Source organism: Salvia hispanica, chromosome 6 (assembly GCF_023119035.1).
Source record: "Salvia hispanica cultivar TCC Black 2014 chromosome 6, UniMelb_Shisp_WGS_1.0, whole genome shotgun sequence".
Taxonomy (NCBI): domain Eukaryota; kingdom Viridiplantae; phylum Streptophyta; class Magnoliopsida; order Lamiales; family Lamiaceae; genus Salvia; species Salvia hispanica.
In genome coordinates, this window is record NC_062970.1 from 9620423 (window position 1) to 9640215 (window position 19793).

The 19793-nt window shown below is 35.3% G+C and overlaps 4 protein-coding genes and 1 long non-coding RNA gene across 8 annotated transcripts; 2 read left to right on the forward strand and 3 right to left on the reverse strand.

The window, feature by feature from the left end:
* Positions 1-619: 619 nt before the first annotated feature.
* On the forward strand, positions 620-3684 carry LOC125196079 (replication factor C subunit 3). Its single transcript, XM_048094442.1, has 11 exons — positions 620-901; positions 985-1095; positions 1347-1379; positions 1505-1673; positions 1946-2127; positions 2309-2445; positions 2530-2628; positions 2915-2984; positions 3057-3131; positions 3306-3351; positions 3465-3684. Exons 1-11 carry the CDS (start codon positions 818-820, stop codon positions 3521-3523), a joined length of 1065 nt encoding a protein of 354 aa, XP_047950399.1. The 5' UTR covers positions 620-817; the 3' UTR covers positions 3524-3684.
* Positions 3685-3763: 79 nt separating this feature from the next.
* Positions 3764-5389, reverse strand: LOC125196078 (probable arabinosyltransferase ARAD1). Its single transcript, XM_048094441.1, has 2 exons — positions 4493-5389; positions 3764-4421 (listed from the first exon to the last, which is right to left on the reverse strand). The coding sequence occupies exons 1-2, from the start codon at positions 5252-5254 to the stop codon at positions 3867-3869; spliced, it is 1317 nt and encodes a 438-aa protein (XP_047950398.1). The 5' UTR covers positions 5255-5389; the 3' UTR covers positions 3764-3866.
* LOC125196080 lies at positions 4048-4507 on the forward strand. The gene is made up of 3 exons (XR_007171827.1): positions 4048-4146; positions 4226-4328; positions 4401-4507. It is a non-coding gene; the product is annotated as an uncharacterized LOC125196080 (long non-coding RNA).
* A 1852-nt stretch (positions 5390-7241) lies between the features above and the next one.
* Positions 7242-9934, reverse strand: LOC125192672 (NADH--cytochrome b5 reductase 1). 2 transcript variants are annotated; one of them, XM_048090292.1, is made up of 11 exons: positions 9880-9934; positions 9743-9790; positions 9498-9615; positions 9133-9274; positions 8965-9055; positions 8807-8884; positions 8518-8598; positions 8286-8375; positions 7849-7914; positions 7629-7715; positions 7242-7540 (listed from the first exon to the last, which is right to left on the reverse strand). In XM_048090292.1, the coding sequence occupies exons 3-11, from the start codon at positions 9601-9603 to the stop codon at positions 7448-7450; spliced, it is 834 nt and encodes a 277-aa protein (XP_047946249.1). In that variant the 5' UTR covers positions 9604-9615; positions 9743-9790; positions 9880-9934; the 3' UTR covers positions 7242-7447. The 2 variants fall into 2 exon arrangements, with proteins under 2 accessions (XP_047946249.1, XP_047946248.1); XM_048090291.1 differs by lacking the exon at positions 9880-9934 and having other exon boundaries at positions 9738-9800.
* A 3512-nt stretch (positions 9935-13446) lies between these two features.
* LOC125194379 (cationic amino acid transporter 2, vacuolar-like) lies at positions 13447-18347 on the reverse strand. Of its 3 annotated transcripts, none has more exons than XM_048092563.1 (14): positions 17815-18344; positions 17295-17496; positions 16639-16723; positions 16259-16399; positions 16054-16172; positions 15818-15914; positions 15561-15733; positions 15390-15456; positions 15073-15231; positions 14682-14958; positions 14463-14571; positions 14237-14349; positions 14059-14134; positions 13447-13975 (listed from the first exon to the last, which is right to left on the reverse strand). In XM_048092563.1, exons 1-14 carry the CDS (start codon positions 17972-17974, stop codon positions 13819-13821), a joined length of 1935 nt encoding a protein of 644 aa, XP_047948520.1. In that variant the 5' UTR covers positions 17975-18344; the 3' UTR covers positions 13447-13818. The 3 variants fall into 3 exon arrangements, 2 of the variants coding, with proteins under 2 accessions (XP_047948520.1, XP_047948519.1); XM_048092562.1 differs by having other exon boundaries at positions 14463-14574; positions 17815-18341; XR_007171745.1 differs by having other exon boundaries at positions 13910-13975; positions 14237-14314; positions 14463-14574; positions 17815-18347.
* Between the last annotated feature and the right edge of the window lie 1446 nt (positions 18348-19793).

A 19793-nucleotide genomic window follows, 5' to 3' on the forward strand; every position in this document is an offset into this window, starting at 1 on the left:
ACTATTGTTGTGAAGAAGAGAACTGTGTCGCCGGAAGAGATGTAGTCGCAAATTAGTGAGGCAGATTGAGGAGAGATGTAGTCGCCGGAGGGTTTCCAGTCGCCGGAAGAAATGGAGGGAGGCAGATTGAGAGAATTTAGGAAGAGCTCTCTATCACTATTGTTGTGAAGAAGAGAAATGTCTGCGTTCTTTTGGGTTATAAATTTTGACGGGTATAATTGTATTTTGCTAAATTAACTAGGCTTCCATGATAGATAACATAGGATTTTGGGCGGATACAAATAGGATTAAAATATAGGATTTTAGTTGGGCTTTGTGTGGGCCGGATACAAAACACGGGCTAATATGTTTGGTAACATAACTACCAAACATACAAATAAACCCAGATTATTCTCTTATCTAGGCGAATCATAGCTATCGCAGCCTAAAAATATGAATAATAGAATAGATTAATGTTGTGGATTATGTGACGATTCAAACAAAATCGCCGTGCGTTGATAATAACTTAAAACTATGGACAAATATTCAACAAGAAAGCCCATTACCTTTTTTTCAAAAGAAAAAAGCCCATCCTAATTTGTTACAGTCCTAAACTCCTAAACAGTCACGACAAAGTCGCTACTTACGCTAACAACTCTAATCGAAAGGCCTCCGATCGTAACCTATCGTTTCCCGCCACTTCCAAGCTTCCCTTCCTCGACTGCGCCACGACTATGCCCACCCCCATAGTAGCTTTTCCATAATCACCGTCTCTGATTGTGTGCGTGTGTAGATCTTTAAAGAGGAGAAGCAAGTGCTTGTATAATTCGAAGAAGAAATGTTGTGGGTGGATAAATATCGTCCCAAAACCCTAGACAAGGTTCTTGTCCACGAAGATATTGCCCAAAATCTGAAGAAACTGGTAACTGTTAATGGTTTTTACGGGCCAAAGCTTCCAAATTGTTTGCATTTCGTCCATAAACTCTTTTGCTTTGTGGATTACAGGTGACTGAGCAGGATTGTCCTCATCTCCTATTCTATGGGCCATCCGGTTCGGGTAAGAAAACCCTTATCATGGCCCTTCTCAGACAAATCTTTGGTCCCGGAGCTGACAAGGTGAAATTTTACTTGTTTAATTATGTGATTTGTATGTTAGAGATGTTCAAATTGGCCATATATAGCACTAGCATTGGGGATTTAGCGTGAACAGCTGCCTAATATGTTGCTTCTTGAGTTGTCTGGGTAACACTTGACCTCTTACTTTCAGATGAGGATGTGAGAAATTTAATTTTTTTTTTAAGTTTTATTCCTTCAAAGACTATTTTATCTGGTGAAAGATATAATTTGACTCATTTGATGTTGTGCAGGTTAAAGTGGAAAACAAAGCTTGGAGAGTTGATGTGAGTGTTGCTCACCCAAATTTCTAGCATAATATATGTCCGAGATGCTTTCTGCTCCGCCCTAGATTGTTTGGTTGATTTTTCGACAAGTTATAGATTGGACGAAAATTTTATTGTGTTCGCAGGCTGGGTCGAGAGCAATTGATGTAGAGCTTACAACAGTATCAAGCACACACCATGTTGAACTGAATCCCAGTGATGCAGGATTTCAGGACCGGTATGTGGTTCAAGAGATTATTAAGGAAATGGCAAAGAACCGACCAATTGACGTCAAGGGAAGGAAGGGTTTCAAAGGTAATTCTGCCCTTTCTTGCCTGTATCAATGCTTTTATAGGATTTGCTCGTGATGCGTTGTGGATGCTTTTTTAGCTGTTTATTTTGTGACTTATGCCATTGAGCAATAACAATTACTTCTTGAAATGGTATAGAGGAATAAGTACAGCATAACGGATTCTGGGGCGAGTCTGCAGACTGCAGTACTTGTTCTCCTTTTATCTCAACATTCTTGAATCAGTTCTTATTAGTCTAGTCCATCTTTACCAATAACATAAAATTGCATTCATCAGTTCTAGTGTTGAATGAGGTTGACAAACTCTCAAGGGAAGCCCAGCACTCTCTGCGAAGAACGATGGAGAAATATAGTGCATCTTGCCGCCTAATTCTCTGCTGTAATAGCTCTTCCAAGGTCAGTGAAGCCATCCGCTCTCGTTGTCTGAACATGCGTATAAATTCACCGACGGAAGGAGAGGTATTTTTCAATTCTTGTTAATTGTATTTTTCGCTCGCTTATCATGGAAATTTGTTAGACATGAATAGGTGTTTGAAGTATGTAGCAGTCATAGTTGACTTTAACAAAGATAGCATTTTAACATGATGTAGTTTTCTAGCATGTTCTTATGCTCTGTTGATGTACTTGTTTTCCATGTCAGATAATGAAGGTGTTGGAATTTATTGGAAAGAAGGAATCATTGCAACTTCCTCCTGGATTTGCTGACCGGATAGCACATCAATCTAATCGAAGCCTAAGGAGGGCAATACTGTTGTTTGAGACTTGTCGTGTCCAACAGTGAGTTCTGTTTTGCATTTATAAAGTTTAACTCTTTCCATTATGATTACCTGACTGTGTGCTAATGCCATGACTTTCAATCAGGTATCCTTTTACCTCCAACCAGGCTATACCACCTATGGATTGGGAGGAATATGTTTCTGAAATAGCATCAAGCATATTTAAGGAGCAGAGTCCTAAAAGGTTTTAATATAATAAGTTTTATCAGAGTATTGCTAAAAAAAATTAGTTTACATTTCCCTTACAGGTAGTTTTGCAAATATATAACTGCGCATGACATTTTCATGTAGGGTTGCAATGCTGAGATAATCATCTCTGAGACCTGACTTATATCTTAGCTATTTGTATCTAGTACCCTGTGAATGTTGTTACATTAGTAACATTATTATACCGTTGTATTTCTGGAATGTTCTATCACAATATTACTTTGATTTGTTTGCGCCGCTGTCTAATGCATTTCTTCATGTAGGTTGTTTGAGGTACGTGGAAAGCTATATGAGTTACTTGTTAATTGTATCCCTCCAGAGATCATTTTAAAGGTTGGCATTTCTTAGCGCTTTTCCAACCCATTCACTTGTTCGAGTGAGCTAAACATTTTCTTTTCATTGCAGAGATTGCTTTATGAACTGCTGAAGAAATTGGACTCTGAGCTCAAGCATGAGATCTCTCATTGGGCAGCTTATTATGTAAGCTTTGCTTGCCCTATTATTTTCCCCTCCGCTGCCTTGTAACTCGAAACATAAAATCAGCAATGTCTGACAAGTGACTTTTAGAGCAATTTAGAGTCGGATTGAACTGTTAAGTTCATGCGCAACTAAGTTTCCAGAGAAATAACTAAAGCATTAACTTACTCTTCTCAGGAACATAGGTTGCGTCTTGGACAGAAAGCAATATTTCACCTTGAAGGTATGTCACATGATTTGCTGAGTTTTGTTGAACAATTGATACAGTTGCTACGACACAAACCTTCCAATCTTTAGTAATATCACACATTGACTTTGCTTTAATTAAAATTGCAGCATTTGTAGCCAAGTTCATGAGCATCTACAAGGGTTTCCTCATCGAGACATTTGGCTGAACTGGTGCATATCCTGACAGGAAGAGAGTACTTTTGGCTGAACTTCCATAATGAAGAAGAGAGTGTTTTATCCGATCGTTATCAGTTCTGCAGTCGTACTTTGATTGGCTTCATGACATGACAGCATGTGCTATGTGATTATGTTTCATTTCTGATTCTCATTGAACATGCTCATTGTCGTATTTCTTTGTTTCCTCTTGAATTCCTCTAAACTTCAAATTTCAACAGACCAAACTGAGATTGAAATGAATGGTTTGAAGTTTGAACACTATGGATATTTGTGTTATCATCTAGTTAGTAAACTCAGGCACCTACTATATAGCTGCCCTGTTTTGCTAAGGTGTCACCAAAAATTCCTCGGCAGAGAGCCTGCAATGGACATCCTCTCTCCAGCAACTGGCGTTCGAGAAAGCCGGGTCGCCCGGTTAATCCTCCTCTTGCTTGCTGGAATCTTTCTTGAGATTGCCTGCCATATCATCTGAACTGCATCCTTCTCCCGTGACGGATACTGAAACCGGAAGTGATGCTCCACTTGTTTAAGCGCTGTCCACATCCTAGTCCACTCCTGTTTGCCAATGCTTCTAATAAAATCGATTAGAAATCCGTCTTTCAAAGCATCTGCGGTGGAGACAAACACACAGAACTCTGAGTAATCAAGAATGTCCTCAAATGGCAGCTCAATGTCGTCGCTTATGATCACAGGTACGCAGTGGCTGGCGATGGCGTCGAAGAGGCGGTTGGACGAGGGTGTGTCGCCAGCAATGTTGAGGCAGAATTTGGAGGCGTGCATCCCTATTGAAGCCTGGTTAATCCCATCTCCTTTAATACTTCCAAAAGTGAAATGCACATCTTTTTCATCTCTCAACATGTAAAACAGCTCTTGCCTAATGGTGCCACCCTGCAAAACCAAAATCCATCATCAAGACAAATATCCAATTGATGATGATGATGATGACGAAGAAGACTCACATCTTTCCTGTAGACAGCTCCTTGAAAATAGAGCAGCGTGGGGCGGGCGTGGAAGCCAGAGTGGTCGTTGGCGAAGGGCTGAATCAAGTGGTTATAAGGCGCGATAACGTCTTTGTTAAGATTAGCAACGGTGGAGGGATACCTCCCGAGATCTGCGAGAATGAAGAGGGCAGGCCACAGCTTCATTCTTGCATACAACAAACTATTTGGATGATGAGCAACGATAATATGATCTCTCCCACCAGACCTCTTCCACTCCTCCTGAGCCACCAAAAACTGCACCAACTTCTCCTGCAACATATCATCGGCGCTCTTCTTGCCCCGCTTGTGGTGGCTCTTGCCGAAACGGTTGTAGCTAATGGAGGCGAAAAAGGGGACGAAGACGACATCGGCCTCACGCGAATCGTGGACTCGGAGAGCAGAGCGGCTGGTGAGATTGTTGGAGAAGTGGGAGTTCAAGATGTCGAGAGTGAGCCAGTATTCGATGCTGTGCTGAAGATTGAGGCCCCCGGGGTATTGGGGAATGTGGTGGCGGAGGTCGGGCCAGGCGGCGCCTTTCCATCCCAATAGGCCGAAGTGGAAGACAGGGGGGAGATTGTACATGAAGACCTTGAGGATTTTGTTGTTGCATTTGGTTGTGTGATGTGAAGGTGTGCTAGGGAAAGGAGGAAGGGTGTTTGATCTTAGCATGTGTAGGGAAGAGATTGCAAGAAGTGATGTAGGGATCAAGAATAGGAGGAGGATGTGTAATTTTGTTGGCATTTTGAGAGAGAGTGATTATTGAGAGAGAGGGTTGCAATTGCATTGCATGGAGATGGAGTTGAGAGAGAGGTGAAGGGGTTTTGTGTGGAGATAAAAAGAAGAGTCTTTCTTGATTTGGTGTGTGATAATAGGGGATATGAATGGGCTTTTGTTTTTTTCTTCTCATTTCTTTTCTCTGTCTTGAAGAAATTTGTTTGCTTCTTTTGTGTAGCGTGAGACTAGGAAGCATCTGAAGAATAGGGCTCATCCTCTCTTATGTCCTTAAACATATGCACTGCAAAAATACTCTTGATTCTTTTATTTTCCTAGGCAATTTTTGGAAAAGTTGAATTGGATTTTTATGTTAAATATTCACATTTTCGAGGGTTGGGCAATAGCCTCCTTTGTCGGGAGTTAATTAAGTTTTGATAGTACTTGTCACGAGTTTTGAAAAAAAAAGAAGATTTTATTAGTATTTGAAAAGAAAATAAAGTAAGAAAAAAAAATAATAAAATAGAGACAGCCAAAAAAAAGGACTTGTTTATCTTTTTCCAAAAAAATACTTATGAATCATTTAAGGGGTATTTTTTATTTTAGGCAAACTTGTCATTTTCAATTTCCTTTCTTGCAATATAAAATTCTCTGCAGTACTAAGCATTTAAAGATTAAAAATAAAAACATTAAAACAGTCACATGACTGTAATTTCTTGAGATCTGATATTGTGTTACAGTTTGATGTTGTTATTAAATGTTAACGGTGGCTGCCATTTAAGGACTTTGAAACCCAAATTTCCTTTAAAATATTAGTTATGTCGGCAGAAATTTCTGATTACAGAGATTTGGCTAAAATGTTAGAATGGTCAACACAAATCTGAAAGTAATTCATACGACTTTAATTGCAAGGAGTGATAGATCCTAAAAAATCGCTTATTCTTATGTGTTGATGGATCCTATATAGTTTGTCTTGGTTATTTTTAACTCAATTGAAAATGATTCCAAGGTATTGCATCAGCATTGCTATACATCTCAACTATATAAAGATTGAAATGCGATTCTAGGAACTAGAACTAATTCCATATATAGATATTTGTTTTCGATCTAAATAATGCTTATTTTATGATAGTATTTGTTATATATCACTACCTTCTTATCCACAAAAAATAGTTTTGAAAGTGACTTACTATTTTTAATGTACAAAATGTGTAAATACATGAGTTTATAAAAAAAATTATTTTTACCTCAACAAATAATTCCGATCAAATTAAAATTATTTTGGTAATAGATCTACTTTATTTCTTTTCAAAATTATGTTAGGTAACTTTGTGTGGATAGCAATTCGTTTGTGAATTATATTAATGTCTTGAATGAATGACAAAATTTATAAGCTATTGCGCATAGAGAATTTGTAATTTTTATCAATTATTGCATTAGGTTCGGCGTTTTTACGATTCATTTGTAGTAGAATTGCTATTTGTGAGTGCATTGAGGGTTAAATAAAACTCTTCACAATATTTGAAAACGGATCAATATGAAAACTCATGTCGCTGCTGAGATACGCATGGTTGTTATACTTATACTCTAGAAATATATGCACTTCTAATACTCATACCCAAGTTTCAAACAAAATATTAGACATTAAATGATTTTAGAGAAAAATCTATAGTTAGAAATAACGAAAAAAAATCAAAGTCATTAGAAAACTCTTGAAAACCTCAAAATTTTAAGGGAGAAACATGAAAATCTCAAAAGTTAGTTTATCCCAAACATTAGTCTCTATAAAAATATATTTGGGAGATCTCTAGACTTCGATGTAATCACATATTTATTAGTCATTTTTTACTTTTTTGATATATTTTGGACCAAACCTAAAATATTTAATACTACTACTATAACTACATTCGTTAATATACGTGAATTCATAAATATACGTATATTTATGAATTTTCTCAGCATCAGAAATTTCCAACCTCAATCATATACTTTTGAATAGAGAAATACTTCAGATGAATTGACCTAATAGGGAAATCGCTTATTTCAATGGAAGAAATAAAAGGTTTACACTGCAGGGGATATTGCTTATTTCAATGGAAGAAAAAAAGGTTAAACTTTCTCAGTATTGCATTCGAAAAATAAGGGGGAAAATCTTTATCTTACAAGGTCCAGAATTTCCCCCAAGAAGAAGATAAAATCAAGTCTCAACCACCACAGGGAAAGCTAGAACTGGAACTGCATCTCAGCTGAGTATTCGAGTGCATCAAGATGAGCAGCCATAGCCTTGTTCATTGGAGGCGGACCGCATCTCAGAATCTGCATATTGTCCAGCAACAAAAATGGCTCTTTAAACTTCATACCTATATTTCATTTTTCTAATATATTTACATGAATAAATTCAAACCTTCACGTCGGAGGCTGGAGGAGGGCAGTGCGCCTGAATCATTTCCTTTGACACAAAACCAACTCCACCATTCCATATCTCAGGAGGCTGAAGAATTTTTTTAGAACAAACAACAATCAATTAGTTGGGACATATATTTGTCATGGTCGTGTGCAGAACCGTATGGGTAAGTGCAATGGATCAGGTAGCCTCATCTAGGATTTGTAGAGGGTAAACTTACCTGGTTGAGAACATAGTAAACTTGGAACTGGTCGGGGTAGTTTTTGGCTAGACCATCGATTTCATCCTGCAGCAAGTAACTACAGTTATTGAGGATGGTAAAATACTTAAAAAACTAATTTATGTTATTCAATACAGCTTCCAAAGTCCAGACATCCATAAAATGAAATCTCAAAAAACAATAAATTGATTCGACTATGTTCACCAAACTTCTAAGACATTTTAATCACACAAGATTCACGAATAATCCCAGTCCATGTCCAAGTGAGCAATCGGGGGGGATCAAATTGGATTTTGGTTGTAGTTGCCAATATGTTCACACCCCAATCAAATGAAGGCCTAAATCCAGTGTACTTCAAGTTACATTGTTCAATAAACAACTTTTAAGCATACATCATTCAAGTCGTGGCATGAGAAAAAAGATAGTATAAAAATTACCTTTAGTAGAATGTCATCAAATGTAACATTAGCATAAATCAGATGCACCTTTGTTCTGTCACTCGGGTTCTCCAGGATTGCTCTGGCAACCTATAAAGAAAAGCCAAAAGTGCGTAAAATGCATTGTTCATAAATTAGTATAGTAATTAAAAGCATTCATCAATTTGAAAGAAGAATTATCAATCTGACTCAAATATATAGTTATATATATGTAAAGTAATTGAATATAAACCTGGAACATTGGTGTAATCCCAGAGCCCCCAGCAAGCATACCAAATGCTCTTACTTGGCCTGGTTGATACCTAAAACGACCCTAGTTTTGATAAAGAAAGCAAAAGTCAAGAGTAAATTTCCAGATGCATGACAAAATTATAACAACATAAATAATTAAATGCGACTAAACACCACACCATGGTAGCAATATACAGGTCATATTACATATTGGAGTGCTACAATTATCCAACTTTGATCGTTGATTCGTTTCACATTATGTGCATGAATCACTAGGTTAGGTCATGTACCTTTGGTCCTTTAACAGCCATATAATCGCCTTCCTTCATTTCTCTGAAGTGATGAGACATTCTCCCTTGTGGATACATCTGTAGTTGCGAAAAGCAAATCAAATGAGACCTAAGAAAAGCAAAACTATGAAATTGCATAGCAAGTTGACAAAATGCACCTTTATAACTAATTCAAAGTGTCCAACATCAGAATCCAAAGTAGTTGGAGTGTATGGTTTAATGACCTCTTCACCTTGACTATCCTTACCCCTGTGTAGATAAAAATTAGCATTCCAAAGCATTACTTAGTATATATCTCAACACAACAAGCGAATTAGATATTGAACCTGCAGCTTATGTGCTGTCCAATAGGAAGGCCCAATACAGAGGTAGGTGTGGGGAGAGCAAATCTGAACTTGGCCACATTATGGCTTATTTGTGTTTTCTTCACAAGCTTAAATTCCTTGAAATTCTCAGGATCCAAGCACACTGCCAATTACCCATGAATAGCAAACATATGTAAAATCTTGAGAATTGTTTGGAATAAATTAATTAGGTGAGGAATTCAAACAGTGATTTGAATGGCATAAAACTAGGCAAGATTGAATCTTTAACCCCTGAGCAACATGGGATAAAAACCTAATCAAAGCTACATGCAAATAAATCACCAGAAAAAAGAATATTACTGTAAAAAACAATTGAATCAGCAAACCTTTGGGCTTCTTGGAGGAAAGCAAGAAATAAGCAGCACCAATAGCTACAAGACCAACAGCGATTCCAACTACTAGTTGGCCTTCAGATGCTGCCAAGAAGTCCATAGCTCCAACAACCTGACAATTTTCGAATGGGAGGGAGCTTAATAATTTAGAAATATCTTAATTCATAGTACATATAAACATCCTAATTTAGATGGACTGGAGATTATTTGATGCCAAGAAATAGAGAGAGATACCATACTTGAGGCCAGAGATAGGAACAATGCACCCAATTAAAATGAAAATAGACCTGAATGAAAAAAGTATGCGTATATGAGAATGCAAGGGGAGTTGGTGGGGAAGATTAAGAAAGATCCTGTAAAAGTAATTATGACCTACCTCTACGGCTGCTGCGGCTGCGGCTGCGGCCCCTGGTTTTATCAAACCAGTATCATAATCTACGAATTTTATTACTATGTCTATATTTGAAATTCTCAATGCATTCTTTTTCTATACTGTAAATCTGTAGTTAATACAAACTCTTTCTTCTAAATTAATATTGTTATCTATACATATGTAAATAATATTGTTATCTATACATACGTAAATGCCGAGTTTTGACCTCTATTTTGAATATGTATAAGTTTTGGGTATAAATTTAAATATTTATAAGTTTTATAACTACCAATCATATGAATAAATTCTAGAATAATTATTCTTGCAGTTATTTACTGTTACTCCCATGATTGTGTATAATATGATGAGAATTAATATACAGTTGTTTATATATCCCATTGACATATAATCTTGAATTGGATTAAAAAATAAACACTGTTAGTAGTACTATTAGAAAAGAATTATATTAAATGTCATCTATTAATTAATTAGTCTATATCTTTATACATATATAACAAAGAGTTTCAAAAGTAATAACAAAAATTCCATTATAATTTAATTTAAATAAATAATAGTTTTTGGTATGACTTTAAATGTAATTAGTGCAAAATTGTACTCACTCCGTTCCACATAAATAGAGGCATTTCATTTTCTGCACTCGTTTTAAAAAAATGATATTAAATAGTTAAAGTGAAGAGATAGGAAAGTAAGAGAGAGAATAATGTAGAGAAGAGTCATATCTACAATATTCTCTATCTTATGCTATTTTTTCTCATCTTTAACTATTTATAATTATTTTTTTCAAATGAGTGCGCAAAATGAAATGCATCTATTACTATGGAACGGAGGGAGTAAAACATATATTGAAAAAGTAAACGGTTTTTAATATGATAAATTTCTTGAAATTGATGTCCTTTATTATTGTATCAATATTAATCTATATTTTAATGAATTTAATTGAGTCCATGTTAGAATTTATTATTTAAAAGGAGATCAATGCTAATATCAATAGATTTAGTGGAGGATTAATTCTTATGATACGTTACATTATATTATTATGTACTTTTAAAATATTAATGATACATTATCCATTTTAATTAACAACATAAAAGCAATATTAATGTTATACGTTTAGGAAAAGTGAAAAGTTTAGATATTTGTACTATAAATATAGGGTATAGGGTATTTGGTAACTAAAATTTCACTCTTTCACCAATTTCTCTTTTGTAGAAGAGTCAGAGATGACTTTATTCTTACCATAGAAAAAAACTTTACATTATGCCATGATTCTTTGCCTTGATCAAGCTTAATCTTCTTCAAAAGAAATGAACTCTCTAACCTTTGATCTTCTTTTAAAAGAACTAAATGACAAAGAAAAAGGGATGAAATATATGTGGTGAAGGGAGTCGCAACGGTCGCAAGGATGTCTAGGTGGTGAATTGGCGATAGCATTTCCGGTGGACAAAGATGGGAAAAGTTTTCATCAATGAAGAAGAATAAAGAGAAGAGAGATGTTGCTTATGTTCCATTTATGACATTGGAATAGGTAATGAATTTTCAAAATTTAAAGAAACGGAGTAGTATATATGTAATGTTGAAAGCAGTTTTTAATTAGGACTTGATTGTAGGGATATATTGGGTTTTGAAATGAAAATTTATATATGTGTGATGTTGGAAGCGATTTTTTATGGCTAAATTTTAGAGATATATTTTATATACGAATTATACGTAATTGACTGACCGAAAATTATAATACGTGAAGATTGATTATTTCATAGGACTAACAAATAGACAAACGAGAACATTTGATGGTGATATGGTACATTGCCTTGAGTAGTTTAAATTAATTAAGGAAACAGATCACACATATTTAGGGGTGTGAATCATGACATGTGAGTTATATAAGGTGTTCAGGGTAATACTATCTGCATTATTTACAAGTATTACTTTATTAAAATCTTGGTATCATTTTGAGATTTATTATGTGAATTGTGTAGAATCTTAAGTAATACACATAAAAGTGGTGAGATTATGTAAAATTATGTTACATAACTAAATTTAAATTCTTTTTGTAATTAATTATATTATAATTTGAATTTGGGACATAATGAAAATTAATGATCACGCATTATAATTTTACTAAAATAGATTGTATACATAAATTATAATAATTTATTTTTTTATTAATTTAGTTCAAGACTAAATTAGTTTTACCTACATATTTATAGTATTATTTTTGTTATGTATAGATATTGCTTTTTTTTAAATTTAAATAAATATAAAAAAAAATTAATGGTACATGCATTTGCACAAATATTATTACTAAAATTATTATTATCAATATATTTATCAATAGAGGCTAAGCCAATGAGTGTGGTAACAGAGTATTGAATATATTAACCATTTAAGGTTTTCATCATTTCCATATCTAAATGTAATGAAAATAAAATGGGCCGTGCATGCACGGGGAGTGACACTAGTTGATATAATTGTCTATTGACTCTAGTCTGAAGTTATTGGCGCTTCAGACTTCAGAAATATCTGTGTAATATTTAAAAGGCTAAAATGCTCTGGTATTTGATAGTGTAAACTTAAAATTTGTAGTGAATTTTACATGAGTTTAATTTTTTCTCACTCCTCTATTCTATAGAAATAATTCATTTAGGATTAACATAAGTTTTAATGCGTAATTAGTAAAATAAGAGAATGAGAAAAAGCTATTTAAATTATATAATGAAGGATGAGACTCATAAATAATAAAGTAAAAGAAAAGGAGAATAAAATTTCCATAAATAGATGTGGACTATTTTTATAGAATTGGAGAAAAAATGAAATATGACTGATTTTTATGGGACGGATGTAGTAGTTAAACATAGCAGTCGATATAAGAACCACTCAATGATACTGTCCGGTTTAGGAACCGCCGGTTTCCGGTTCTAGAAAATCTCAAACCGGAATTGAACCTTGAACATATTTCGTGTTTCCGGTTTCGATTCAAAAATCGTTGATTACGGTTTCGGTTCTAAACCACCGGGCATTCGGCAATTTTTTGCGGTTCCGGTTCAGTTTTACGATTTTCCAGCGGTTCCGATACGGTTTCGGTTCTGGATTTTTTGGACACGAATCAGCCTGCGGTTCCGATTTCACGGTTAAAATCCGATTCACTAACCTTGGGCATCTCCAATTGGGACATCTCAAAAAGGATTACAACCAAATTGAGTATAATCATGGTGAAACATCCAAACGAGACAGTATTGTTTTCAGTCAATTGAAGGCCTAGTCCATCCCATTCATTTTCTTCTTGATCCTCATTTCGGGACTGGGATCTATACTGAGGATCATGTCAACGAACTTATAGCACAACATCTTTTCTTATTTCTTTATTTTCTGTATAAATGAATAAATGATACTCTCTCCATCCCACCCTAGTAGAAACGTTTCTTTATCCCTCTTACTTTACTCTCTCTCTCCACTTCAATTTTTTAGTCTTATATTTTTTCCAAAACGAGTGCTCAAAGCGAAATACATCTACCATAATGGGACAGAAAGAGCAGTTGTTTAACAAAATGATAATCTGCAAAAATTTAAATCCCTGATCAAACTGAAAGAATCACAAAAAATTGTTTAGAACATTAAATCCAATAGGCAATAACAATACCACACTATTTACATATTGTTGGTACAAGTCCATTGCAGGACTGACTGAAGAAATATGTGCTATTCACAACACTATAATGTTTTTTTTCTCTTTTTCTCTTTCTCTTTCTCTTTCTTTATCTTTTCCCGTATTAGCTATGAACTAAAACTCGACAAAGCAATGTCACAATATGGCATCATATATAACAAAGTGGGGTAATCTGAGAGCCCAGATATGCCTCATCCAATACTCCTCCATAGTCCATACTAAAACTACATAGAGTGCTCTTCTTCAGAGAGACCATCTCACGGCTGAGGTTCTGAGACACTGTCGTAGATTTCATCAACGTGAGCTGCAGGGACGTAGATCACATTCTGCAATGAGCTGTGGTTCCGGCCATAAAAGGCATAAACGAGTGCACCAATCGCCAGCCAGACTGATACACGCATCCAAGTATCACCGCTGCATATTTGTCCCACGTGAACCGTTATAAAGGAAGAAAACATCGAAGATTCCTAAACTTTAACTTATGTATAAATACTAACCCAAGGTTGATTAATAGATAGACATTGATCAGAATGCTGGCAATAGGCAGCAATGGAACAAATGGGCAAATGAATCCTGAAAGAGAAACGACATTTCTATGACCACGTTTAACTCGTGATGAAAACTGCAGCAGCGAAAAAGAACAACACAAATGCGCTAAGATATTATCTGACATACCGCCTGTGTGGCCAAAGCTGTGCCTTGCATCATCTTGGTCAATCCAAGTGAGGACTATGAGACCGGATAGAAGGAGAACTCCACCAACACCACATAGAGAATACCGATAAGTGCTGGAATGAATTATGTTTATTTGGTTTAGAAATTTGCTTCAGGAAATCATAACATGGGAAAACCTAACATACATTTGAAATCCCTGCACTATGATGATTGTACCAAAATGTACCTAAATAGGGTCCGACTTGAAGCAGCAGAAGTTAGAATGAGCACACCAATACACGTGCACGTGATTGTCCAGCCAGCAATAGTCCGCCGGTTCTCTTCACTAGTGAAACCTGCTGCAAGGTTTAGAAGAAAAGTGAGACTCAGAAACTAGAGACAACGGAATAAAGATTCATCAAATGCTTAGTAGAAGCAGTGAGTATTCCGAATTGGGCGAGCTTACAGTTCAACTGCACAGCTTCTTTCGCAAGAAGGGGATCTTCTAAAGGTGATTGTTTGCTGACTAGAACTGGGACAGGGTTCTGTGATGTAATAGCTTTAGCATCGACATCATCTGCATCAGAATCTATAAGACTAGTTGTGGTCCTATATTTCGAAGAAACTGAATCTATCGCTTCCTGAAGTGATGACGGGATTGGAACAACATCCGGTGGAACGTATCTCAGTATCAGCACAGAAATTGCCACCATAGTAAATGCAAGAAGTGTGCCAACACTAACCTGCAAGTGGATACATATCAATAAAGACCAGTATAAAGAATTTTATGGAATATGAAACTTGACAAAATTAACAGTAATTTCAACAAACTGCAGAGAAAGAGAGGAGCATTGTACCATTCCAGATAACGCTTCGACATCCATGAAAAAAGCCAATAGTGCTGCAAGACAACCCGTCACTATGGTGCTCTTCAGTGGAACTTGTGTTTTTTTATTGACTTCTGAAAAAAATGATGGTAGCAATCCATCTCTGGCCATTGCCATTAGTATTCGTGGCTGAAAATACAAACATAAAAAAATTACTAATCTCAAACTAATCCAGAAATTGTTCTATGCATACATCTACATACGGATCATTACATAAACACATGATAAGGTCCAATGAGTATGAAGGTTAACACATATCAATCATTTTTCGAGAAGATTAGAGTCACCTGTGGAAGCATTGAACCCATCAATGTTGAACAAAGAGCAGTACAAGCTCCTATCGTTACTATATACCTGCATTACATCCAATTAGAGAAATGAAATATGAGCTCAGCATTTGAATGGACTAAGCCCGAATAAATTCCAAATGTAAGACCATGATAAGGCTATCTACTTACGCTGCCCATTGACATCCCTGACTAGCAAATGCCGAGGAGATAGGAGTGTCCGCATCCATTGCAAAATACGGTACTAAACCAACAATGACTGCAGAAACCAACATGTACAGGGCACAACATATTGACAGAGCAAGACCAATACCCACGGGCAGATCCCTCTGAGGATTCTTGACCTGCATATGGATAAAATTCCTACATTAGATTTCCGAGCAATCAGGCTACAATCTTTAAAATAAAATTTTGAGAATATTCAATACCTCTTCTGCTGTACTAGCAACTGAATCAAACCCTATGTAGGAAAAGAAAACAGTTGAAGCACCAGCAAGCATCCCATCAGCCCCAAAAGGAAAATATCTGAGACAAGTAATTAAAATTATTTCCTAACTTCAAGAAGAGTTTCCCATGTGAATAAAAGGATCCAGATATAAAATGTAATTTCGAAAAAAAGAAAAAGAAATGGAAACCAAATACTTAGGCAAGAAAAGTCACATACCCTGACTGAAGTTGGTAACCAGGCCATCCAGTCTTGAAACCCAAATATCCTCCGGCTACAATGACGAAGATCAAGGCACAGATATTTGCTGCAGTGACAATTCCTTGGACAAATGTACTCTGCAGAAATCATCTACAAGTAAGTTACAGTTGTCATCAGGTGGAAAGAAATTTCTTAGAACAAAATGAGGATTTTAGAAAGAGACCTCTTTAATTCCCAAACTGAGAAGTCCAGTGACCACCAAAACTAAGACGGCTGCACAAGGGTCAACTACAACATCAATCCCAGGGATGGTATAGCGAGCTAGAAACACAGGGAGGCTATCTGCCCCACCAAAAAGCATGGCCTGAATGGGAGAAAAAGAGAAGAACAAAATCAAGACAATAACAAGGTAATTGCTATTTTCCATATGTTTGGACTCTAGATAGCAATAACTGATATATTGTGAAGCATAAAAAAGTTTGGAGCTGTAGGAGTAAGATCACCCATTATAATATAGCTACAGAATTCCACTTTACAAATAAATCATAATTTATAACACTCACAACTTCTCCTAATAAAGTGAGAATCAGAGAGAGAGCACACCAGATTTGGTGATATGCCACGGGCAACAGCCGAACCTCCTATTGTGTATTCCAAAATCAATGCCCAACCAATCAACCAAGCAACACTGCATAAAACATGTGATAAATCAATATTTCCAGTTTTCCACAAGTCAATAAGTAAACAAACTGGTCTTCTCAGCAGTTCCACTAGTGGTTAAGCTAATTAAATATCAGCTGTTCGGAAGAGGCCTAATTCGTGGAGTGGATGAGCTTGTGGTCATAAGTTTCAGTTTCAGATCCCTACCAAGACCTTTTATATCAAACCCTTAGGTCAAATCTGCTGCACAGGACCTTCCTAGTGGAGTTTCTACTGAGCAAAGAAAAATATATTTGTTGGACATTCTCTATATCGTTTTCTTTCTTAATAAACAGTCCATACATTGTGATATTGAGGAAGACACTTGGCATTTCTTGTTGGCAGCTAACCAACTAACAGAATGGAAGTCGGACCTTTTAATAAAGAGGAGGGAAATGGGCAGCAGAATTAACACCAAAATTTAAAAACGATTAAGATACTATATTGGAGCATTGAATCAAAAGACACATCATCTATCTACTTGGATCAAACCTAAAATTCGAGATAGGAAAGTACAGGAAACAAAATTCAGCGAATCAGACAGTTTCAAACATGTATACCCTTCTCCAACGCAGATGTAAGAATAGTGATAGGCACTTCCAGCAGAAGGACAACGACTAGATAGCTCGGCATAGCAGAACGCAGAAAGAGCAGCTGCTATTCCAGCAATCAGGAAGGAAAACGTAAGCGCCGGCCCTGAGTGCTCTCTTGCAACAGTACCAACAAGAATATAAACTCCAGCACCAATAGTTGATCCAACTCCTGCAACTCAAAACACCAATTCATCAGCACATCCATGTGTACCCTACAAGAAACCTTCATTTCATAGATCATAAATCCATTCATATCCCCAGATTTCTATCACAAGATTCAAAAAAGCACAAATTTTGACCTTTAAAAATCGAAATACTGCCTTAAAATAAAGCCAAAAAAAAAAAAACAATCAAACTCCACCACATACATCATCAGCAAAACATCCCACAAAAAGGAACTAAAACTAAAGAAATCGAAAAGCACAAGTTATTAGTAAAACAAAATTAACTGAATCCAATAAACAGGAGAAACGAAAATCAGTGATACCTATCGCTATGAGATGAGGAACAGTGAGAGCCTTAGCCAAATGATGATGAGACGACGACGTCTTGGCGCGATCAGAATCAACCTGTTTCCTCCTCACGAGAGACATGAAACCGTAATTTCCATTACCACTGTCATTCTGGGCATCACTAAGAAATCCCATCAGAACCCACGAGATAACTTGAATTGGGCGTCTCAAAATTGATTTACTTGCCAAATACTATGAATTTTTTTCTGAAAGAGAAACTAAAACTTGGCCGAATTTCTCTTCCTCTTTTTTGATGGTTTAGAGTTCCATACAAGCAAGAAAAAGTAGAGCAAACGGTTATGGAAAACGTTATAAGAAGATCAGAGCAGCCCCAAAGAGGATAAAGACTGAAACTTTCGACAGAGTTTGGGGGAATTGGGAGGGTATGGAGGATGGTGTTGAGGAGATTCAGCTGAGACGGAGGAGACGAGATTCTGACGGAATTTTTGTTGATTTTTGTGGGTTACCCAATCAAAGTGTTGTGTTCTTAAATCTTATTTACTCCACTCATTTTCTTATTTTTTATTCATTTCGTCGATCAGATTCCCAAATCCCAACGTATAAACAATACTTCTACTCCACATATCATTATTATACTGTTAATATTAAAATCTAAAGTATATGTTCCATTAAATATAATTCATTTATCAATTCTTGCAATTTTGCCGCCCTGCGGCCATAATTCATTTACCGATTTCTAGTAATCCACCCATTCTATTAAAAATAAAATATTTTGTTTTTTTAGATTTTATATAATACTTTATTTTATGAGTCAGTAACAAGGAGGTAATAAGTGTAAAAGAAAAAAAAAAGTTAGATGATAAAATATTTTATTTTAATAAAACAATCTAAAAAGGAAAAAAATAATCATTTTTAAGAGAGTATGCACTTTTAATTGGACGTGTATTTTAATGCATAATTAGCAAGGTAAGAAATAGACCAATTTTTTTTTATAGAATGAAAAGGTATTTAGTATTACTAGTGGAAAATGAATGTGGCTTTATTACATAGAAAAAAAAATTCAAAATTAAAAAATACATAATCTTATAAGATGAACTAAAAATAAAAGAATGCATACTCTCATGAAATCGATGGAATAATATAAACTTTAAAATTTTAAAACAGAATGGAAAATAATTTATTGCTTATTTTGAAGCATATTTTGAATAGGTAATAGTGAATTAATATACTCCATTGTTGTTTAGCCGTAAAATTAAAGAGTATAAATGCATGGATAGGGTGACGCGGTGCTCTTTGTTGTCGTGTACATAGAGATAAATAAGATTCCATAAGGATTAGTCAACAAATTTAAAATTTCATTTTTAATGTTCTATTTTATAGATTTGAGTTCTATTTGTGGACAATGTATATTTTAATCTGCAATGGAGATAATTATATTGGGCGGGACGAGATTGTGGAGACACCTAGAAAGTTAAATGAAGACCGGTTCCGATATATATTGAAACCGAATATTTATTGATAATTTTAGAAATAGTAAATTATTTAATTAATTCAAAAAGTCTTGCCGAATCGGGTAGTGGTGCTCATTACTTAATCGAGATTTTTATTATAAAAATCATGTACAATTATAATAATTTTATGTTACTGTAACTATGTAATTGGTTCTCATGAAAATAATTTACTACCATACATTGAAATATGACAGAATTATAAAATATATGCAACTTGCCACAAAGTGTCCAATGCATTATAAGCGTCACGTCACTGAACTGGTGATTACCGAACATGCTTGGACCACATCCACTTTTATAAACTGCTTAATTCTTCTTTTATAATTATACAAAAGTTTTTTTTTATGTCATATTTAATTTTTTTTACCAATTTTAGTAATAGAAATCATAATTCCACTAACTTTATCTTATTTACAATTTATTATAAAATCAATATAGTAATAAGACCCCCTTCCATATCATTTTCTCACTAATTTTTCATT

Coding starts and splice junctions, on each gene's coding strand:
- LOC125196079 (XM_048094442.1), top strand. CDS start 818: ATGTTGTGGGTGGATAAATATCGTCCCAAAACCCTAGACAAGGTTCTT. Junction 1,380..1,504: donor ACAAAGCTTGGAGAGTTGAT/GTGAGTGTTGCT, acceptor TTGTGTTCGCAG/GCTGGGTCGAGAGCAATTGA. Junction 2,128..2,308: donor ATTCACCGACGGAAGGAGAG/GTATTTTTCAAT, acceptor TTTCCATGTCAG/ATAATGAAGGTGTTGGAATT.
- LOC125196078 (XM_048094441.1), bottom strand. CDS start 5,254: ATGCCAACAAAATTACACATCCTCCTCCTATTCTTGATCCCTACATCA. Junction 4,422..4,492: donor GAGCTGTCTACAGGAAAGAT/GTGAGTCTTCTT, acceptor TTGGTTTTGCAG/GGTGGCACCATTAGGCAAGA.
- LOC125192672 (XM_048090291.1), bottom strand. Junction 8,885..8,964: donor ACTTTGAATTAGTTATAAAG/GTGCATTTTGTC, acceptor TCGCAACTACAG/ATGTATCCACAAGGGAGAAT. Junction 7,915..8,285: donor TTGATGACATTCTACTAAAG/GTAATTTTTATA, acceptor TACTTGCTGCAG/GATGAAATCGATGGTCTAGC.
- LOC125194379 (XM_048092562.1), bottom strand. CDS start 17,974: ATGGGATTTCTTAGTGATGCCCAGAATGACAGTGGTAATGGAAATTAC. Junction 15,232..15,389: donor TGGGTTCAATGCTTCCACAG/GTGACTCTAATC, acceptor TTGTATTTTCAG/CCACGAATACTAATGGCAAT. Junction 14,135..14,236: donor CAGCTTTGGCCACACAGGCG/GTATGTCAGATA, acceptor TTTCTCTTTCAG/GATTCATTTGCCCATTTGTT.